The sequence below is a fragment of the Halichoeres trimaculatus genome, unplaced genomic scaffold, assembly GCF_033239565.1.
Source record: "Halichoeres trimaculatus isolate MK-OKI-2021-1 unplaced genomic scaffold, fHalTri1.1 fHalTri1_scaffold_16, whole genome shotgun sequence".
Lineage (NCBI taxonomy): Eukaryota > Metazoa > Chordata > Actinopteri > Labriformes > Labridae > Halichoeres > Halichoeres trimaculatus.
The window spans coordinates 5,788,213-5,808,813 of NW_027437194.1; the positions used below are offsets into that span (position 1 = coordinate 5,788,213).

At 41.1% G+C, this 20,601-nt stretch overlaps 1 protein-coding gene across 1 annotated transcript; it reads right to left on the reverse strand.

The window, feature by feature from the left end:
* Positions 1-1,541: 1,541 nt before the first annotated feature.
* On the reverse strand, positions 1,542-20,016 carry ythdc2 (YTH domain containing 2). The gene is made up of 31 exons (XM_074690707.1): positions 19,895-20,016; positions 17,114-17,267; positions 16,940-17,030; positions 16,609-16,805; positions 16,333-16,535; positions 15,977-16,143; positions 14,739-14,841; positions 14,501-14,657; positions 14,263-14,370; positions 14,070-14,185; positions 12,031-12,160; positions 11,541-11,667; positions 11,039-11,104; positions 10,591-10,766; positions 10,340-10,436; positions 10,122-10,209; positions 9,858-9,938; positions 9,689-9,771; positions 9,487-9,592; positions 7,807-7,926; positions 7,461-7,733; positions 7,211-7,337; positions 6,783-6,988; positions 6,482-6,689; positions 6,260-6,351; positions 5,376-5,495; positions 5,093-5,241; positions 4,846-4,972; positions 2,780-2,986; positions 2,514-2,696; positions 1,542-2,424 (listed from the first exon to the last, which is right to left on the reverse strand). Exons 2-31 carry the CDS (start codon positions 17,259-17,261, stop codon positions 2,362-2,364), a joined length of 4,119 nt encoding a protein of 1,372 aa, XP_074546808.1. The 5' UTR covers positions 17,262-17,267; positions 19,895-20,016; the 3' UTR covers positions 1,542-2,361.
* Between the last annotated feature and the right edge of the window lie 585 nt (positions 20,017-20,601).

A 20,601-nucleotide genomic window follows, 5' to 3' on the forward strand; every position in this document is an offset into this window, starting at 1 on the left:
GGCATATTTTAATAACCTAAATCTGTAATGATTCGATTAATATGGTGCTTTAATAAAACAACATTAACAAAAAACATGATCTACTCAGTAAGTGCTGTTAAGGTTTACTATTTAAGATGTTAAAAATACATATTATACATTTGAAATAATGCATTTATTCTTAATAAGGAAAAAAATCAACTTATAACAGAATATAGTGTAATTTTTCAATGTTTTCGATTCAATACTTTTTTTTATCTGAGTTTAATTCTCTATTTTTCTGCAACAAAATGAAATGTTGGTTATATAACTTCCAACTCACTCTCTCACTGTGTCACACACACAGAGACACACACACACTGGCTTGGTAAGAAAAGATTTAACAAGATTTCTTGTTTAAGAAAAAAAAATGATGCCGCCATTTAAGACTACTTCATTGCTATACTGCAAAAAAAAAAAAAAAAGAAATCTAAACATGATTTAATGTCTTATTTCTTATAAAATCTTACAAGACTCAACATGAGCCACATTCCCCTGACAAGTCCAAAAAATACCTTAATCAAAAGATAGAAATGTTGCTTAATTTAGTTAAAATGGGTCTGCCAATGAGGTAAAAATTTGTGTCTTGTTTCTTGAAGTAAGAAATTGTCTTCATTAAGAAAAGAAAGAAAAAATAGTTATATATTTGATTCCCTATTGGCAGATCTTTTCAATCACTTTCAGCAATTCAGACGCTTTTTTCTATCAATAACTTGAATTGAGACATTTTTCTGGACTTGACAGGTGAATGTGGTCATCCATAAAGTCCTGTTGATGATTACGTTTCGTTGTCAGCATAACTTTTCTAATGTTCTTTTTTTTTTTTTTTTAAAGTTTTGAACAGCTGTTATGTCCTTGCACAGAGACCTTCTTGTCAGATCTTAAGATCCCACCTCACCTTTGCTCCAAGGTTCGAAAGTGTTTTAACTTTCACCTCTGAGGTGAGCTGACCTCTAAAGGTGCAAATAATCCCTGATGTAACTTACATGTGAACTTTTACCCTACCCTACATATCAAGTATTTATCCCAGGATACAGGAACATTGCAATTCTTTCTTTTTTTTTTAAACTTAGCGAACACTCATAACCTTGGACTGAATAGTCAGAGGTGTAGCTCTTTTTCTATTTTATTGCAAAATCTGAATTTAGACGTAATAAGCATCCCACATTTGATCATGCAGCATTAGGAATAAGAGAAACACTTGAGCGCAGGAAATCTGACAGTTTCAGATCACTCTGATTTAATTGGCTATCTTAGTTTGTCTGTTACACTGAAAAAAACATTCACTGATTAACCATTAAATTCATCTAACAATGTCTGCTCAAATACTGAGATGATTAGCCTGATTGATCATCTTTTAGGATGTAAGTGATGACTATCTGTTCAAACACTGATTTCTTAGGATGTCTTTAGGAAATGTTGGAGCCTGGACTCCCACAGTGATGATTAAAGGCACCATGATGAGTTTATAACTGTTACAAAAGAAGAGTGAGGACAGAAGAAAGACACAAGATTTAGGATGGAATCAGTATTTATTTAACATATCTCTGGAGAGTCTAAAGCAGCCTTAACTCATCAAACACTTGACGTCTCTGCATCCAGCAGAAACTTTTAAAAAGGCAACTGTTCATAAACTAACAACATAAGTTAAGTTTTATCATCTGCAAAAAAGATGGAGAGAGTTTTTATACATTTTCAGTTTTTTTGCAGCCTGAGGTGAGATGACATCATCGGATAAAGCTTAAACATGGAGAACATTTAAACTCTGAAAGTGCAGAGGAACATGTTGATGTGCTGTGAACACTGCACACAGGTCAGCTTGTCTTCACATAGACTGTATGTAAGAAGTGTCTTAAATAGGTGTTCTCAATAATGTCCAGCAGGGGGCGCCTGTTTGTCCCTCAGTTAACATTGCTCTAAAGACTTTATGGTCTTAATCTGTAGTTTTGAGTCTTCTTCAACACAGCATAGTGCTCGTTTCGTAAATGATGGTCCCATTTGGAGTCACACAGACAAAAAAGCAGGATTAAAAACAGCTGAGCAACACTTCTCATACACAGTCTATGATCAGAGGCTTTCTGTGCATCACTGAAACAACTTTAATAATCTGTATTCAGTCTGTGACGCACGCTATTAAAGAGCAGGAGTACCATTATGAACACATGAATAAAAACTTGAGAGCTTTCGAACAGAAACGGAAGAACTCAGAAGTCATCTCTCGATTTATAACAACACGGCTTAAACAAAAGATGAAATCTGCTGAGGTATAAAATGCTTATTTCTGTCAGCGTACAGTGAAAGGGTCACATTTGACGGAGGAAGAGGAGCTCTGTCTTCCTCTCGTTAGACTTCATTGTTTCTCTCCCACAGTAACAACAGCTGGCTGCCTGCATGAGGCTCCAACTCCTGAAAGACCAAACACAGAGATAAACAAACGTGTGAGTCATTCACAGATTTGTTTGACTTTGTTCCACTCATGACAAAAACAGACTCACCTGTCCGTCCCGGCTGATCTGGACCTTCTTGTTGTCGTTCCAGGGGTTGAGGATGTGCTGGCTGCAGTGGAAAGGCAGATTCTGTCTGTGGATCCATTCCACGCTGAACACTCCCCCCAAACCCACCAGGCCCCAGTCCTGGCAGTTCTCCCTGCTGACGGCTGACGTCATGCGAGCGTAGCCCTGAGATGCAAACACATTCATCACGTCAGCCTGTTTCACACATGCTTAATCAACTGCAGGTTTTACAGGTAATTTTTTTTCACCTGGAAGTGTCCTGATCCCTGCACTGAGAAGATGAGGATGATGATGCTGCTGCTCATGAAGGCTCGGCTCAGTTTGGTCTCGTTGGTGGGCGTCGTGGACCAGATGCCTTTCTGCTGGGAGATCTCGATGTTCTTCATGTTGCTGCTTTTCATGATGAAGTATCTAATGGAGGAGGAGACCAGCTGAGGAGACGGCGATTGAGACACCTGAAGGAGGAAAACAAAAAGACATAGGGGCATGATGAGACAGCAAGGAGAAGGAAACCTCCACAGTGGATGACTGTTGACATGCAGAGAACAGTGTGTGTCAATCATGCAACATTAAAGAATAAAGTGACTTAGGCCAACTTTAAACCTGGCTTAAACTGCTCTTTCATTTCATAGTGCAAACTGCAAACTGAAATTATCCTGAGTTAATTCAAACAAATATCAGGAGGCAGTCCCTTTCCTCACTTCTCCAGGTCTTCTTTGTTGTTTTTTTATTGAACTTAACCCATTTCCAACTTCCAGTTTTGACAACTTTTTGAATCCTGACTATTAACTGTCCTTTAATTCCATAATGCAAACTCAAAACCAAATAAATCCAACCTAAACAGAAAAATGTCAGGTCAGTATGTCAGTAATGCCACACTGAGTAGGCATACTCATACATCTCCTCCCAAAAAGCAAAAAAATTCTTTGATTTTAAAACTTTGAGGGGTGTTATTGTCTTGTGCTCATTTATGTCTAGTTACAGAAATAAGTGGGTTAGCCAGGAATAGGTAGCTAGCTAGAAGTAGCTAAAATTGTAGCTTAACTATAACTTGCGAAATTCAGACAAAACTACTACACATTACACCCTTGCTTTTATGATAGTGAACCAGTGGCGTTTGATCTAAAACAGCAAGGGAAGCTCAGCTCCCCCTAAAATGTCCCCAAAAAAGTGGTGATATGTTCTGCTGTGTGTACATTTCATTGACAAAATCTGCGCCAGAATTCCTTCATCTTTAGTTCAGAATCAGCAACCTATCACAGGTAACTGACTCCACCTCCTTCTCATTCATCCCCGCAGTGTCTCAGCACTTTAACACAGTCGGACGCTGAGCGTCTTCTGACTTCAGCGGGGAAGCGTAGAGTGGGTTGTTCCACTGTGGAAACTGGACGGTCATTGGATAAAAGCTGGGCTTTGTCCCGCCCATCGGACGCTCAGCGTCTCTGGGGGTCAACGAGGCAGTGGGCTGGCCTGGACGCTGGGCTTCTGCATGATGATTGGATGATCTGTCTGAGGCCGAATCCCTTTTTGATTGACAGTGAAATGAGCCAGTCAGCGATCTTGAAGTATAACCCTCCACCGGAGCATCTTCTGAGTTTTACAGTCAGTTGTTCTGGACTGATCCAGAGGCTTTATCGATCCCTAGCGAGTTTACCTTTCTTAATAAACGATGAGCGTTGTGTTTAAAGATTCTTTCTCTTTTCACCAATAAGCAGCTACAGCTACAGCTGTGGAGCTTCTCCCCCTGTCACTCACACCTACAGCCAGTCGTAGCCTCACGTAGCAGCTCCAGCTGCTAACAAGCTAACACGGAGGGTAGAGTTTACATTAAAATAAAAAAACAAATTTATGATGTAGGACAGAAAAAATGAGCTTCCCCACCTTGACTGACCAGCAGCTGCCACTGTAGCAAGCCTAATCACTCACCAGTAGAAACTGATTCAAGAATCGTGTTTACAGCTTCTTCTGCACTTAAGTTTCGGTTTCTTCTTGAAGCAGCCGCCATCATGAATGCTTCTTAAATTACCCAAGTCACACATTTTATCCTAAATAGTCCCAAATTTTGACCTAGGCTAGAAATAAAATGGCCTAAATCACTCTCTTGACAGAGCATGATCCTTTTAGCTTAAGCTTTAAGCGATACTACCAGAGATGGTTTAAGCCAAAAACTCATTTTTCTCAAAAAATTGACATTGGTCATTATCTTATTTAATTTTATACTTGTTTTTTTCCCATCCCTCCTCATAAATAAATCTATACAAAACACACAGAAGCTAGAAGCACATGCAGAATAATCATATTTATATACCAATACCTTTCCAGGGGAAAAGCAGCTGTCAGAGGAGGAGGAGCTACAGAAGGAGGTGGTGAGGTCACACACTTGGGTCTCTTCTCTTTTGTGAGACTTGATCTGAGGACGACCTGCTGCTGTCCTCGAGGACCTGAGGAGGACAACGTCATGATCAGTCAGTGATTTAAACCTCCTGATAATGAAGATGATGATGATGATGATGATGATGTGTGTGTGTGTGTGTGTGTGTGTGTGTGTGTTCTCTCCTCACCTGTCACTGCTGTTGTTGGGGGGTGCTTGTGAGACATTCTTGGAGTTCTTGGTTGACTGGGGTCCATCCTCTGACGACATAGGTCGAGGTCTCTGACCGATCCCAGTGGGCTGCTGAAGCCCCGCCCCCTGCTCCTCTGCTGACAGTACCTAAGGGTCACAAATAAGAGAAATCAGCCAATAGAGAATGATCCAGACACAACATCTCACACTCTTTGATGGGTTTTTGTTTGTTGTTCATTTTTGATAAATCAAAACTTCTGAAACGAAAAAAAGAGACGTACAGACACAAGCGCTGCGATGATGGCCTCATCCTGTTGCACCCAAGGTTTTGAAGGACACCTGATCCTTCGTAGGAAGAGATTCTGCCACTTCTGCCTCAGATCAAACACGAGACCTGCAGCCTGACACGGAGACAAACAGAGACTTAAATCAACATCAATTATTCATTTATTATAAATCACATCAGTTAAAGAGAGAGTGTTTTCTTTTGAAGCTTTATACTGTACCTCTGGCAATCATGTAGCTTTACAGTAGCTTTACATGATTGACAGCTCAAAAAAAAAACAAAACAATTCTTACACATCTGTTTCAGAAAAAAATCTGTTTGAAACATATGGAAGCATATTGGGGGCCATCACTGATGAAGAAAATAATTTTGGGCAGGTCGAAATTAAAGAAATGTCAAGAAAAATGTCAAAATAACCTGCCCTGATGTTTACCAGTCGTACACGGGGTACAGCCAGCCCCAGGTGCAACTGTCAACCCTGTTTTTCCTCCTCCCTCGTTGGATGAAAAGATGTTGATTATTTACTATTATTTCGTGTTGTTTGTGACTAAAAAAGCTTAAAAATGTTTTCAAATAATTGGCATGGTTGCCCCTATTTTCAAAAATATTTTCATTACTAGGGATTATAGCGTTTTGTTTTTATAAAAATATTGAAAAAAAAATTCTGAAGAAATTAAATGAAACTCAAGGCATGTTTCCTTATCAGGTTTGAGAAGGGAAAAGCAAATTTGGTTTCTGAAAACAAGACATAAACTGTTAGAAGACAGAAGCATAAAAAATGCTGGTTTTCCATATTGTGCGACCAGAAGTTGCCTTTTAAAAGTAAGCGCGTGTATGAGGACGGTGCTATGTTTGTCACAGAAGTCAGTGTTTGCTCACCTCACTGTCCAACTGGAACACCATCCAGTCATCGATCCTTATCTCCGCAAGCTCCTCTGTCTCACTGTCACTGTCCTCACCCAGAGGCCTGTCTGAGGGACAGAGACACATACACAGCTGTCATGAGACACACCCAGAGGACAATAAACACCTGACATTTTCAGGAACTTCCTCTCAGATACTATCACATCAAAAAAAGCTCCAGCAGAGTCTTATTGTTACCTGTATCTCTGAATCCAGCTGTGTCTTTGTGTCCTGCAGGTTCCCGTAGGGCGGAGTCTGGCAGTCTGGAGCAGCCTCCAAAGATGGCCACCGTGATGGGCGTAACCACGGAGCAGCATCGAACACTCGCCACCCTGTGACCTCGAGTCATCTCATCGTAGATCAGCCATTCTGTGGGGAGGTTCTTTGAAGGCTGCACGGCGCCGGGCTACAACACAAACATGACAAACAGCAACATCCTGTTTTTATAGGTTTAGATTCACACTGCTAAAGGATGCTGCAGTGTAAGATGTTGTCGTACCTCCTTGTTGTGGGCGGGGCTTAGGATGGATGTAGGGTGGAAGATGACCTTCTTCTCTCTGTTACTGGACAGCAGGGAGGTCTCCTGGCACATGTGGACCAGGTTTGGAAACATGCCGGCCACCAGAGCTGCCTTCACCACGGCCCAGTTCTCAGAGTTCAGGTTGACGTCACGGATGTCGCTGCCTCCACGAGCACGAACGAAACCTGGAGGACAGGGTTACAGAGATACGGTTAGAGTTAAAGTATGCTCAGCATTTCAGATATATACTCTTTGTAATGCTTTATAAGTTAAGATTAAAGCCGTAAAGAAATTATCTGAAGGGTAATGTTTCCATTCTGGTGGTTTGTTTCTCAATAAAGAGTCAATAAAATCTAAAATTCAAGCAGGACTTCACTGAGACATGGATATAAAGCTGCTAAACCAACCGATGGCTCTCAGCTGTCCCAGCAGCTGTGTCCTCATGCCCAGGATCATGTCCATGGTGGCCTGAGACAGGAAGTTCTTCTCACAGAAGGATCTCTCCCAGCCGTCACTGCGGGCCTTCTGCCATGCCTGAAACACAGGAGACTCAGGAGGTAGTCATCAGAGAAAGACCAGTGTCTGTGGGAAATACTTTCACTGCTTCAGAAAAATCAATTAGGATGAGAAAATGTATTAAAGTCATCTTGAAGTTACCTGGAAGGCTCTGAGCAGAGCCATGTGGTCGCTGAAAGAGTTGGCGGTGAAGCGTTTGCGGCACTGCAGAGCGGCTCGTTTCTGGGAGCTCTGAGCGGGGAGGACGAAAGGGTCTCTGTAGGCCAGCATACAGGCGATAGTCAGAACCGGGTCCAGACACTTTAGAACCACAGCACACAGGACCATCTTCCCCAGGTGTGGCTCCACAGGTAGATCAGCCAGGTGGTAACCCAGGTCAGTCAGGTCCTCGAACTGGTCCATGGCATCGATTGTCTGAGAAGAGCGCAGAGACCATGAGCAGACAGTACCAGGATTCTGACTGTGTGTCAGACGTAGTTTTTTTTACCTTGAGCATGTGCACAGCATTCCTGATGGCATGAGCCGGAGGAGGCTGAGGAGCTTTGGATAAAAACTCTGCGATGGGACACGAGGAGGGAGCCAGCAGTTTGGTCTGCAGACACAGATCCTGAAACACAACATGTTATCATCAAAAACTATTCTTAGCATGATCAAAAAAGTACATTTTGTCTGTTTTTATCCATTGTGAGCTAAACTTGACAACTGCCCAGTTAGCTATATCATATTTTTGTTTCTCATCTTCTTCACTCTTTAGGTGGTGGAAATTCCTCGATCATATTTTGTAATCCAGTTACTCAATCTACAGTTCTACAGTTTCATTTAGCAGATGCTTTTGTCCAAAGTGACGTACAACGCAAGCAAGAAATTAATCAAATGAAATTAATAATGTAGAATAATCTAGTCAACTAACCACAATTAATTCCTGCAACAATATACTTCAACCCTCAACAACATTCAGTTATTAGTGCTGAAAATTCATTAAAAGCTGAGTCTGAGACCTTCTGACTCATTCTGCCCCTGAGGACAAAGAAGAGAAGGCTCAGATTAGGGGTCTAAGTGTTCCCTGAACAGATGAGTTTTCAGACATCTCTTAAAGTAGAAAGGGACTTATAGAGTCAGGTAATTCATTCCACCATTTGGGAGCAACAGAGGAGAAGAGTCTGGCTAGAGATTTGGAGCCATGCTGGGCTGGGAGCACTAGGCATCTTTCACAAACAGAGTGTAAAGGACCAGAAGGCGTGTAGACCTGGATGAGGGACCTCAGGTAGGCAGGAGCCATTCTTGTTCCTGTTTTGTAAGCCAGAAGAAGAGCTTTGAATTTGATTCGAGCTGCCACTGGAAGAGGGCGTATCAACAAGATTAAGCAATCGACGCCACATGAAATTTAAAGTGATACTCCGGGATGGAACAAGTTGGGTCCTATCACAAGGTTTAGGGCAGAAATTACCCCTACAGCAGTGTTTTTGTGCAGCAGAAGCCCAGAGCGCACGCACCAAACACCCCCTCCCTGCTCCTCTGCCGGTTTCCTCTGCACTCAGACGGGGCCATATTTTACTTGACCAAAAACACAAATAAACGGACTCCCCCCAAAAAATCTGATAATGGTCTGCATTCACGCTTTATTTGGAGAATTTTCAGTGCATTACTTTCACACAAAAACACCGCTAAATAAGGCTCTAGTTCTCATAGTGTCTCTTCGTCCTGGCAGACTACCTGCATTTGTTTATATCTGGCACGCCGCGCGCACGGACTGATACAATGAACGGCGAGTGCCTCGTAGCCAGCTGTGGCTCTGCACACGATGGGATCACTTTAATGGTCAGCTGGTCATCAAGCTTGAAGGACAATGAGCTCAGTTTTGGACATATTTAGCTGAAGGTGGCGCCCCTTCATCCGTGTGGAGATATCAGCCAGACACACTGATATCCAAGCCGAGACAGTTGTGTCAGCAGGAAAATCTAAGTGTTGTCTGCATAACAGTGGTAGGAGAAGCCATGAGAGCGGCTCACGGCACCAAGTGAGGTAGTGTATAAGGAGAAGAGTAGAGGACCAAGCACTGAACCCTGGGGTACCCCTGTTGATAAGCCATCTGAGTTAGACTCTTCTCCTCGCCATGACACTCTGGAGGATCTGCCTGTGAGGAATTATCTGAGGATTTGTTAGGTACCTGCAGTGGCATCCGTAGCAGCTGTGGGACCTGAAACGTCAGCATGTTGCTAAAGCGAAGTCGACTGAAGAGGTGGAAACAGATCCCAGGTCTGCAGCGCCCTGCCCTGAGGATCACAAACAAACAGGTATGGAAGATATTAAAGACATGTTTAAATCAGACTTTATCTGAGATATATCTCTGTAAAGGAGATGTTCGTTACCTTCCCTTCCTCTGCAGAGCGCTGGCTTTAGAGATCCACACGGTCTTCAGCATCGACACACGACTGAGAGTGTCGAAGGATTTCTACAGAAAAAAAAACACAAAGCTGTCAGTTTATCATGACCACAGGTGTAAAAAACTGTTTATTAAACTCCTTAGCTGTGACAAACCTCTTTAACTTTCCCTGAGTCGATGACAAACACCACATCGTTGATGGTGATGCTTGTCTCTGCGATGTTCGTGGACAGAATCTGAAAGAAGATTCATAGAGTTAAAGAGGGGCTGAGAGGAGCAGGCGAAGCTCTGCTTTAAAGAAATGAAAACACAGTCAGGTTAAAACCCCAGAATCACACCAGAAAAAGAGAATTTAACAGTTGGAACAATGAACAAACTTCTTGAGATGTCAACAAAGTTTCTGTAAAAATAAAACTCACAATCTTCCTGACTCCGGGTGGAGACATCTTCATCGCTCTCTTCTGATCCGACGTCTGCATGTCAGAGTGGAGCGTGAACACCTGATACCTGAAAGACAAACACCTTCTATCATCAACCGGTGATAACGTGAGTGTGTTGAGTCAGTTAAATCCAGATCCAGAGTCTTTGGTTCACAAACTTTACACACTACGGTTAATCTATCCATGTGTAACCTCACCTGTCAGAGTGGACGATGAATCTCTTGTCGTCGTACAGGATGCGATCTCTGAGGGAGACGATTTCATCGTATCCAGGGAGAAAAATCAGAACAGCACCTGAAGAGCAGAGGATGCAAAACCACATGGATTCAGCTACAAGTTGTTTATTTATCTTTCGAAGTTTGACTTGTTTATCGGTTATGTTATAAAATAGTCATTATAAATTTAAAAAAAAATCAATTTGGAGCTGTGGACTTGCTCAGACTCTGACCCTCGGCTGTGGTGGAGCAGATGTTGTGCAGCAGGTCCATGATGAGGTCCAGATCCACCCGCTCATCATCAAAGCTCTGGTGGTAAAGTCTCAGTAAATCCTGCTCCTCTGCACTCAGCTCTGTGTCTCCATCCAGAGCCAGAGAGGACATATCCACACTGACACCAGCTGCAGGACTACACACACATAATACACACACAAATAATGTCACAAAAAAAGCAGAAAAGCTGAACAATTATTCCCCAGATGAGGAGAAGGAGGAGAAGCTATGATGTCTTTTTCATAAATAGTTACAGATGCAATGAAGCAATTAACAACTGTCAAACAAATTGATTCCAGATAGTTAAATTGAATTAAATCAATAACTGGCATCAAGACTCAAATATCATCAAGCCAGTAAGGAGGAGTCAAACGAGAAGCTGCTGCTTGTTGTTCTGCTCACACTCACGTGAAGGATCTAAGGAGATCCACGACGTCTGCGTGCTGGAAGTGTTCAGCAAAGTCCAACGCTGTCCTAGAAACAGATTCAAACACCATGTTTACTCTGAGTTAAATAAATCAAATTGAACTGAACAATCTTTGAGTCCTGGTTTGGAGCTTGTAGAGGCTAGAATATCTAATAAACCAACTCAGAAATTGATGAAAGATTAAATCTCAGAGTTCTGATTTGAAAGCGTTCCAAGCAAATTACGACTTGGGTTTGAGCACAAGGAATTCTGGTACGTAAACAAACCAACAGGACACATATTATAAGTATAATTCTTAATCATTTCAATCACAAAAAGAGCTGTAACTTGATCATTTGAGTGAAACTGAAGTGGGGAGACGGCTCATAAGGTAACAGAAGCTTATACTTGATATTTTACAGTATTTGTTGTTATATTAAAACATAGTTTGTATGAATTGAACGCAGCATCAGTGTTTCAGATAGTGTGAAGCTGGAGTCCTACCATCCATTAGGAGCCTTCGTGTTAATGTCTGCTCCCATATTCAGCAGCTGCTCCACCTGGGTGACGAAGCCCCGTCCTGCTGCCACCATGAGAGGCGTAGAGCCGGTCTGATTGTGTCTGTAGTCCACTGATCAACACAGTATTGTCATACAAACATTAGTACACATCATTAAAGCTCAAACTGTGATGTGAATATAATGTGGCAGCTGCAGACAGAGGAGAGCGCTGCAAAAAACTGAAATAATATCAAGTGTTTTCATCTTGTTTTAATTAAAAAAGTAACTTTTCTCTTGTTCCATTTGCAGATTTTTTTTTTATTTGTTAAAGAAATGCAGACCTCATTTTTGTCTTTAACTAACTTGAAATAAGACATTTTTCTGGACTGGTCAGGTGAATGTGGCTCATATTGAGTCTAAAAAGATAATTCTACTGAAAACAAGACAAAAACATTTGGTCAGATTTCAGTTTTTCTAGCACAAGATGTTGGTACCGTTGACGCTCTCGTAGAGGATGAGATTGAACATCTGGGTGAAAGCTTCCTCCTCTTCATGGAGGAAGATTCTGGAGATGCAGCTGTCCATCTCTCTCTGAAGCCATTCATCCACCTGTTCGGACCATTCCTGAGACACGGAGGAGAGGTGTCACACAAGCCATTGTGTTAAACTTCATCTGGGTCTGTTAGCAGTGAGCTAACAGCTGTGGAGTAAACTTGTCTTGTCCTGTTTCTGTGTTTATGTTTCCTCATGATTCATATTTTTTTTACTTTTCTTTAGTCATTTTTCTTCCTTCTACTTCCTTCTACAAGCTTAAGGGTCCCATATTATTCAAAAATCACTTCATTAAGTCTTTTGGTGAAATTTGTGGGTCTTTGGCTCCAGCAGCTTGGAGAGAATGCCGAAGTTGAAGAGCCATCACTGCTCTGTTTTTAGCTGTAAACAGCCACATAGTTCCATGCTCAAGCTTCCCATCTCAGAAGAAGGCAAGTCTAAGTGTCTAGAGTTCATTTATGAGGGAAATGTTCCAGCTACACTCAGTAAAACTGTGCATGTGTGTGCTAGTCACTTCACGGCCGACTGCTTTTCCAACTTTGGACAGTCCAACAGAGGGCTAGCCAATAGACTGGTCCTGAATCCAGGCGCATTACCAACCATCCACCAACAAACCTGGGACCCTGGAAATGTGAGTATTTTAAATGCTGTGTGCTGTGGAGCAGATGTAAGAGCTTTTCCTCAGTGTCCCCCCTGTTTCTGTGTTAGCTTCAGGATGCTAACTTTAGCTGCAGTTAGCCTGTTGTTTTAGCCTGTAATGTTACAGTAAACAAGCTTCGCTGTTTTCTAAACATTGTGCACTCGGAGCTTGTGACGCCGCTCTCAGTGACGCGGAAGAGAGGGGCAGTATCAGCGGTGGCTCATTTACATATGAAGGCCACGCCCACTAAATCAGAGCGTTCTGAACAGAGGGGCTATGAGAGCCTGGAAACAATGCTGCTGTGCTTGATTTATTGGCTTTTTGGACCAAAACATGTTACTACCATTTCATGAAGACATCAATGATCCAGATTAAACTGCAGAAAAGGAGAAGAATGTGGGACCTTTAAGCGTTAATGAATTCTTAAGTATTTAAGTAATATCAAACAGAATTTAAAATTATCCATCATTTCTATGCTAGACGATGCTCCCTAGAAATGTCCCCCATAATTTTTTTTATGACAGTTTAGACAAAATTTAATTGAATTATGGCACAAAAATCACATGTAACACGGTTGTTACATTTTACTGATGCTAACACAGTTGACATTTCCTCTTTTTTTTGTCCCTTGTGCTAACTGCAGACCTTAAACATGCCACCACCTGACCTCCATCAGCTCATATTTCTGCTCATTTTCTTCACAGTCTGGTCTTTATAACATCTATAGTAAGAACAGCAGAAAATATTGGTAACAAATAATTAATGCGCCCCATGTACAAACAATCATTCTGATGAAATATTGATGAGGAGGAGCTGAAACATGACACACTTTCTTCAAGGTTCCCACCAAAAAGGATGGGACCTCAGCTGATTTAAGTCATGTGACTTTGGAGCAAACCATTGCTGATTTATAGGTTTTTTTTTGCAATGGGTAACACGAGTGACGCAGATTTCTCAGACACACATAAAGTTAATTATTTCATCCATATAAAGTATTAAAACAGTTTTTTAAAACACCTGTGTCATGTTTTATTGATTGTTTTAAACAAATAATACCTAAAATAAACACAAACATGTATTCTAGTGTTAATTTTGAAGAGAAAACTTGACATTTGAGAAATCAGACAGCACAAAAACTGCTAATTCCAACACATGATTTGCATTTTTTGCTAAATAAATGATGGAACCTGTTAACTCTCTGTATTAAATGAAAGTGAAACTTCACCAAAATGACCCACTGTAAAATTGGTCACTGCTTTAAATTGATATCTAGCAAAATTGATAAGTTTACCCCCTGGACTTGAAATATAAACCCTAGTTATAGAGCCACTCATGTGTTACCGTCTGTTTCGAGGAGCCGTCTCCTCTGTCCTGTAGGAGACTTTGAGCAGCAGGTTCAGGACTGGTCTGTCTGTCTCCAGCAGCTGTGCTCCACTCAGCCAGCTGTTTCTGCTCCCCTGAGGAACACAACGTGAAGTTAACTCAGGTGTGATTTATCAACCTTGCACAGTTAACTGGTTAAAACTCTTCTTACTGCTCTGATCGTCGTCTTTGTTTTTCTTCACGTCTGTTTTGTTGTAGCCTGTCAGCTTCAGAACATCCTCCAGGAAGAGCTCCTTCACTTCGTACTGCCGCCCTTTGACTGCAAATAAAACACTTCCTGATTACTCATGTATGTATTAACACACTTTCTTTTTCTAGGTGAAGGTGTGTCTGCTGTCATCGTCTCCTAGGTGTATGAACTGACTCTGATCAGTCAAACAAAGACTCACGCCTGATGATGGGACAGTTCCCAAAGTAGCTGAGGAACAGGTCTACGTCCAGAGCAGCGCTGGACAGGATGAGTTTGAGGTTGGGGATCTTCTGGAGCACGTCTCTCATCTTAATGAGCAGGAAGTCCGTTAGACCATCTCTCTCGTGCACCTCATCCTAAAAAACACAGCAGGAGTTTAAAGAAGTGTCTCTGATGAAGCAGAGATTTTCCCGTTTATGTGTCTCTGAGTGTCTCACCACGATGACGTGTGTGACCATGGTCAGGCTGGCGTCTCCGGCCATGAGTGTCCTGAGGAAGACTCCGCTGGTGCAGAAGGTCAGACAGGTCTTTGGGGAGACTCTGAGGGTACGGAGACAACAGTTTTGACACAGGAAAGCCACTTTTAATGGTTCTTTTTATGTCTATCTAGATTTATTTTTTTATATGTTTCAGAGTTTTTATTGTTTTCACAAGTGTTTTTGTCAACACATCCAACTTTTACTCTTGATTTTTCCAGAGAGGTGGTTAAAGCTGAATTAGGCAACACATGTTAGTGTTGTGTTTTTAGCATTTGTTGAAATCATCTTTATCCAGACGGTCTGTGAATAACCAATTGAAATCATTCTTTCATTTTAAACTCCTGTCAGATTCTTTTTTTAAATGTTCCTGTATCAGACAGGGAGCTTTCTGTTTTCTCTACTTTTAAAACTAAACTTAAGACTGACCTTTTTAATCCAACTTCTAATGCAAAGAGGTGGAATGGATGGGTAAAAGTTTGTAATGATTTGATTCTAATTCTACTTTCTTATATTTTTTTTCTTGTTCAAATTCAACTGGTTTTAACAGATTTTACCGGTATGTGCTGAGGTTAAATTCAATATCTTTTTAAGAGTTTTTTAAAAGACTTTCAAAAAGTTTTAAGACTTTATTGCGACTTTAAGCTGTTGTTAGCAACCAATCTTTAACAGTTGTGGTTTGCAGTTTAACAGAAATGAGGTGAGCTGAGAAGGAATAAATCTTGAAAGAATAAATGAAACTAAAGGCAGGTTAATTGACACTCCAAAAACAAGTAACAGCAGTTACCCAATGTCTCTTTACTGAAAAAAACAAGAAATGATTTCATCATCATTATCTTGACGGCCCAATCAGGGGGACAGTCGCAAGGAGGGAAATAAATATTCATGGATATTTTTGGAGTTAAACCTTGAATACCAGCCCCAGCCTCGTGAGTTTATTATCTTTTTTTTGAGCTCAAGCTCCATGTAAAACAAAAAAAGCTCTTTTTACTGGATCATTTATTCATTCATCCATACATGACAGAAATAAAACCAGACAATGACTCACAGAAAAATCAAATATGAACGAACCTCAGCACCTAAAGAGGAACTTTGATCACATGAAACATCCAGTCACTCTGTCTGAGATATAACGCTGACTTCTTTGTGTGTGTTTGTGTTGAGTGTGTTTGCTTCAGGGGGGTGTCACAGGTAAGTACCTGCTCTCCAGTCTGATGTGGTATCCCACAGTTTGGCCCACGCTCTCTCCTCTCTCTGCAGCGACTCTCTCAGCCACGGCGATGGCAGCGAGTCGTCTGGGCTGAGTGCAGAAGATCCTGCAGGGCTCCCCATTCCTGCTGCACTCATCCAGCACAAACTGAGGGATCTGTTTAAGACACAGGCGAGAGATGCACCACCCTCTATCATAACGCCCATCATCATTGAGATGTTCAGATTTTACGGTTGAGGACATTTTTAAAGCAAATATTGAAACCAGTCATACACTGCTGGCTTGTTCCTTTGTAAATATTACATAATATATAATAAATAATACTTGTGTATGACGCAGACTCACCTGCGTGGTCTTCCCTGAGCCGGTCTCTCCGAGCACCAGCAGCACTCTGTTCTCTCTGATGAGCTGCATGATCTCATCCTGTCTCTCATGGACGGGCAGAGCGAGTCTGAAAGCGTCCAGCTCTGTTGGACTCCTCCTCCGGGGGACCATAGGGATCCCGTTATTCAAACGTCCGCTCGCTCTGTTCCTGTCACAGCTGCCGTCTGAGGACAGAGAGCATCACCTGTGAAACACAGGCGTGAACACAGGGATATGAACTGTGGCTCTGATACCGACCAGAGTCTGAAGAAGGAGACACTTTGCTCTTGCTGCCGGGCTGTAGGTCCAAACGTTCCTTACTGCTGACGGGAAACCTCTGCAGCAGGCTGCGAATGAAGAATGTGGAATTGTGGGAGAGAGGGAGGGGCATTGTGGGCCGAGGTTTGTCCGAACTGGTCTTCTTTCTGATGGTGAGGAAACGCGATGATCCCTTGCTGAAACACACAGACACATTTCTATTATTAACTGATCTTTGGGCATAAAACATGAATGATCCAAATCTTAACTTTAGTTTTGTGTAAAACTGACACCTGGGTTTTGTTTCTCTGTCTTTAAATGAAGAACTCACCCTTTGCTCTTGGAGATATAACCCAGAGACTGAGCCATTCGATGGATGAACGCTCGCTCTGTGCTGGTAAACGAGGAGGGGAATTCCATCTCTGCTCCACCAGAAGAGAAAACATGGATGAGATCAGCTCAGACCAACACCATGAATACTTTAACACTAAAAATCAGATGGTACCTCTGTCATCGCTGTAGCAAAACCGCTCCAGAGCAAGGTTCACAGCGATCTTCACCTCCTCGTCTATGTGGATCTCCTTCATGCCGCCAGATCGTTTGTTCAGAGTTTTCTGACTCCGGGATTGTTTCTGTGAGCCGGAGCTCGACATGATGCACTGAAACATATGGACAGCTTCAGTCAACACAAAGCTCATACATACATACATTTTACATATGCACTGGTGATTATATTTTATTTTTATTATATAACCTTAAGTCTGAATTGAATCTATTGCCTACTTTACATTTCTCTCCAGATTACTGAGAATGGGAAGACACAAAAAATGAGAAGTGATGGGATCAATATGACCAGAAAGAGGTGGAACGGATGCCATCATCTGTTATGACTTACAACCAATAATGCAGCTTGCCAGCTGGGGGAGCTCTAAAAATGTGGCTTTACAGTTGTAAAATATTTATAGTATTCATGTTAATATAGTTTACGATCAAAACACATACAGTTACAGTTGCTTTTACTGTTTGTAAACAGTTATGGCTACGTAAGCATTTTGGCCACAAGATGTTTAAACATGAACTTTTTTTGGGGTCATAACCTCTGTCTGAAACCACACATTTTACTAATAACACAGAGTAAAAACTGGATTAAAAATATTGTCTGTTTATATCACTTTTCTGCTGTCAATCCTGGTTATCTTAAATTGAATAAAAAAAGCACATTTAAAAACTAGCAACCGCAGACATTACTGGTGTGTCAGTGGAAAGTAGTGATGTTACAAGATGCGTATATCGAGTAATGTAGGGGGCGTTTCGCAAAGTGCGTATCGAGGCTTGCTTCATTAGGAGGAGTAGCCAAAAATTATGACCTCCGAAGCCTCGTTGTCCGACCACGTGACTGCTTCGGAAAGTGGTTCAGAGCTTACCGCGAGGTTTGACAGCAGCATAAGCCCATCAGGCTCCATTCAAAATGTAGGCTTTTGATAGAGTTGATCAGTCACTGATAGTGTTGATACTAGAGTTGGGAAAGCGTTTTTAGTTTGAAAACAGTTTGAAACAGTTGAAGAACCGTTAGTTCAAAATAAAAATGAGTAAAATCTCCCCTGTACTGTATATTATATTATATTGCCCATATAAGCATATTCAGTGCTCCCTAGTTCCACACTTTCACTGTGCTCTGCCTGTTCAAGCTCATGCAATTTTCCTAAAGCAACAGAAAAACATTATTATACAACCTGCTATATCATTGATACTACCATTTATGGGAAATTTACACACAGAATATTCAAAAATGCTGTTTTATATGAATATGTGATCATTTATGGAGAGAAATTATTTGGTTGAACATTTTTTTATTCTTATTTTTGTAATTAACAGTTGTTCCCAAGAGCGAAAACAGGCACAGATGTTCAATGAATCACACATTATGTGGTTAAGCCTGTGATTATGTGCCTGACTAGCAGGTGGTTTTGTGAGCAAATGAAGCTTAGCAAGATGAATCCTTTCTCGAACCACTTGGCTCAAGTGGTTCGATGCCTCATGAGGCTTCATCTCACCATCACTAGTGGAAAGTGTGAGGGTGTTGACTGGGAACTACCAGCCAACAATCACTAGCAAGAAGTCACCAGTTAACAAAGCTACTTAGCCTTTGTTTCAGACAAAGAGACTGGGCTAACCTAGCTTATTCACAGATTTAGTGAGGCCAAAACTTTTACGTCTAATGAATTCAATTATTAATAGTTAAGAAATGGCTGTTTGCCAATAGAGATATGGATAAATATTTTCATTTTTTGCCTTTTCTTAATCAACCAAAGAAGTTTAGGAATCTGGGTGGTAGGGCTGAACAATTTATCGTTTTCAGATCGAAATCGCAATTTTAGACAATCCAATTTTGAGATCGCCGAAGCAGCAATTTTTTTGCAGCACTCCTGACTGACTCAGGATCTGTTGTGTCAAGTATTATACACATTCTGTTTTACAAATTTGCAGACAATCTATGTGTTAAAAGTGCTGGTAAGCAGGTCAACAACACAAAGCCTCTGTTTAGGAGTAGAAGTTGATGAAAACAGATTATTTATCATCACTATTGATGATTAAAAAATCGTGAATTGCAATATTTGCCAGAAAAATTAGATATTTTCCTAAAATCGCTCAGCCCTACATGTGAATATCCCAAAGCTTGATTTGAAGAAAATCGTGAATTGAATTGAACTCACAATATCTGCCAGAAAAATCGCAATTCAATCTTTGCCTAAAATTGTTCAGCCCTACTGGGTGGCCAACCAGAGTTGGAGGAGGCGGGCCTTGGCCACCCTGAGCACACTGCTGCATCAGCCCCTGAAGTGAACCAGCATTAAAACACAGGGAGCAGATGGGTTTTTGATTTCAGTGTTAAAAAACGTCACGTAGACTCTTTATAAGACAGAAAAATATTCGCAATTTATCGACGGAGCTCCAGGCTCCAGATTTTTGCTCAAACGGCGGGAAAAATAGTTAAATTGAAGATTGGGATTTCCTCAATGCGTCAAAACCTGATTTCTATAAACACAGTTGTCGTTAAAACACCTTCAAATAGTCTGAGTCATATTTTATCAGCGCCGGTGAGATGTGTCTTATGAAGGTCTCATTTCGCCGGTAACGAAACACAAAGTAGACTTAGCTAACTTAGCTAATATCTGCTAATGTCCGCTCACTGATCACAGACTCGATCACAGAAATGTTAAAACAATAAAACTTTAGCTGTCATTATTTTAACTTATCGTTAAACTTAAAAACAGATATACTCTGCCTTGTTTGGTGGAGAGCCACAGGGGAGCTTTCAAACGAGCTGTACCCGGTCAGGTTAAAGGGATGCACTGTGAGACAGGGATCCGCGCATGCGTGCTGTGGTTTTGGCAGTGGGTCTGTCAACATCCGTTCCGATACCTTCAAAGTAAGGGTGCGCGTATTTTAATAATTCTAAGTTTCTTTTCGCTGTTATCGAAACTGAAAATACCTGTGATTTGTTTTTCTGCTTATTGATTGGAAAATTATATTATTTAAGATTTGTTTAGAATATTTGTATTTTTTAATATTTTAAAAAAATGATGCAATCGGATGAAAGTAAACAGCATTTATAAACCAAAATTAGACTCTGTAATGACACAATAACTGAAGTAGTAGTGTCACGAAAAGCTGAGTGAAAAAAACTTTATTCATGTTCACATTTAAAGTCAAACAACAGTAAGCAAACAGTGAGCCATCTGTACAATCAATACCAAAAATGAATAGCATAAACAAACAACCAGTGACCTCCATCATCAGAATAATCTAGTGCGTATGAAAATAAGATATAACTAAGACTGTGAGGGTTTTTAGCTCCAACACTCAAAATAGAGTTTATTATACTGTGAAAATGGCCTGTTTCTTTCACTTCAGAGAGTAGTTGTGATGTCTGGAAATATTTATGTTCACAGTAATTAAACTCAGCGCTGCTCAAACTTCTTATCAGAGAAC

Coding starts and splice junctions, on each gene's coding strand:
- ythdc2 (XM_074690707.1), bottom strand. CDS start 17,261: ATGTCGAGCTCCGGCTCACAGAAACAATCCCGGAGTCAGAAAACTCTG. Junction 14,658..14,738: donor TGGTCACACACGTCATCGTG/GTGAGACACTCA, acceptor TGTGTTTTTTAG/GATGAGGTGCACGAGAGAGA. Junction 11,668..12,030: donor CCTCTACGAGAGCGTCAACG/GTACCAACATCT, acceptor TGTGTTGATCAG/TGGACTACAGACACAATCAG.